Here is a 1,147-nt window from a genome sequence, read left to right as displayed (position 1 = left end):
GCGCGAGGCCCCTCGGGCAGAGCCGGCGGCCCACGAGGCTCAGCACCCCGGATCCCCGGCGGGCTCCGGCGGTACAATGTGGATCAGCAACACGCGCCGCCTGGCGCCCAGGGCGCCCCCTCGCGCTCGGCCGGGGAAGCGCACGTCGGGACTCGGCCGGGAGAGGGCGCGGCCGGAGGCCGCCGGGCCGCGGGGACGAGGCTCGGCCGGCCCACGTCTGTCTCTGCCTGGAGGGCTGCAGCGAGCCTGGGGAACCTGGGCCCACAGAGGGCGAAGGGAGAGGGCCCGCCGCCGCCTGGCTGCTACTCGGCCGGGAAAGGGCGAGAGCCTGCCGCCCGTGGGATGGGTGGCCGGGGTGCAGAGGGTCCAGCTCAGGACAGACACCGCCGACGGGCGGGCCACAGAGAGAGGGGCAGGGAGGGGCCGGCTGGAGGACGCTGGGCGGAGCCCAGACTCAGGCAGTCACGGTGCCCACGGCGCCAGCGAGTCCAGGGGCGAGTCCGGCCACCCCCAACCTACCGGGCGCCAGCAAGACCCATCACGTGTGTGGATGAGAAAGGCGCCCCGGCTGTCAGGGCTTGGCCAGCGGGCGCCTGCACCCCCCCGGGGCCGCGCCGGCCACCACGCGGGCCCCGCTCAGTGAACCTGGCCCTCCGGGCCAGCACTCCTGCCCACTGGTGTCTGCACAACTGTCTGCTGCTCTCAGGTCCCTCTCGCCAGTCAACCCGCTCTCCAGAACACCAGGACAGAGAGGCACTCACCGTCCCCAAGCGCCCTCCCGCGTGGGGCAGCGGGGTGGCGTTTGCCAGCGAGAGGCTGTTGCCAGTGCCCCCCCCCACCGACGCCCCCCTGGGGCGCCCCTGCAGGGAGAGGCAGGGACCCCACCGGCCCTCTCACCGTCCATGTAGGGAGGCATCTCCCCGAAGACCGTGAGGTAGGACTGGTAGATGGCCCCCCGCAGGATCCAGCCCAGCTGGCTCTCGTTGTGGACGAGGATGGCCTGCCTGGCCACCCCGAAGGACACCACCCACACGGCCAGCAGGAAGACGAAGAAGAAGACGTCCTTCGTCTGTGGGCAGGGCGGCGACAGCTGCACTCCCGCCCGGGCCACACCCCTGCCGGGTTGGGGGAGACCCCACCCCGGCCG

The 1,147-nt window shown here is 73.5% G+C and overlaps 1 protein-coding gene across 1 annotated transcript in view; it reads right to left on the bottom strand.

The window, feature by feature from the left end:
• Positions 1-1,147, bottom strand: part of TRPM2 (transient receptor potential cation channel, subfamily M, member 2) — a 23,631-nt gene that overhangs the window by 4,215 nt on the left and 18,269 nt on the right. The window contains 1 exon segment of the mRNA XM_012731191.1: positions 898-1,115. Within this exon segment, the coding sequence (XP_012586645.1) occupies positions 898-1,115 (218 nt within the window).

The sequence above is a fragment of the Condylura cristata genome, unplaced genomic scaffold (genome assembly GCF_000260355.1).
Source record: "Condylura cristata isolate star-nosed mole 26May11 unplaced genomic scaffold, ConCri1.0 scaffold00003, whole genome shotgun sequence".
Classification (NCBI taxonomy): domain Eukaryota; kingdom Metazoa; phylum Chordata; class Mammalia; order Eulipotyphla; family Talpidae; genus Condylura; species Condylura cristata.
Note: the sequence above shows the minus strand (reverse complement) of the source record. Positions and strands in the feature narration are given on the sequence as shown.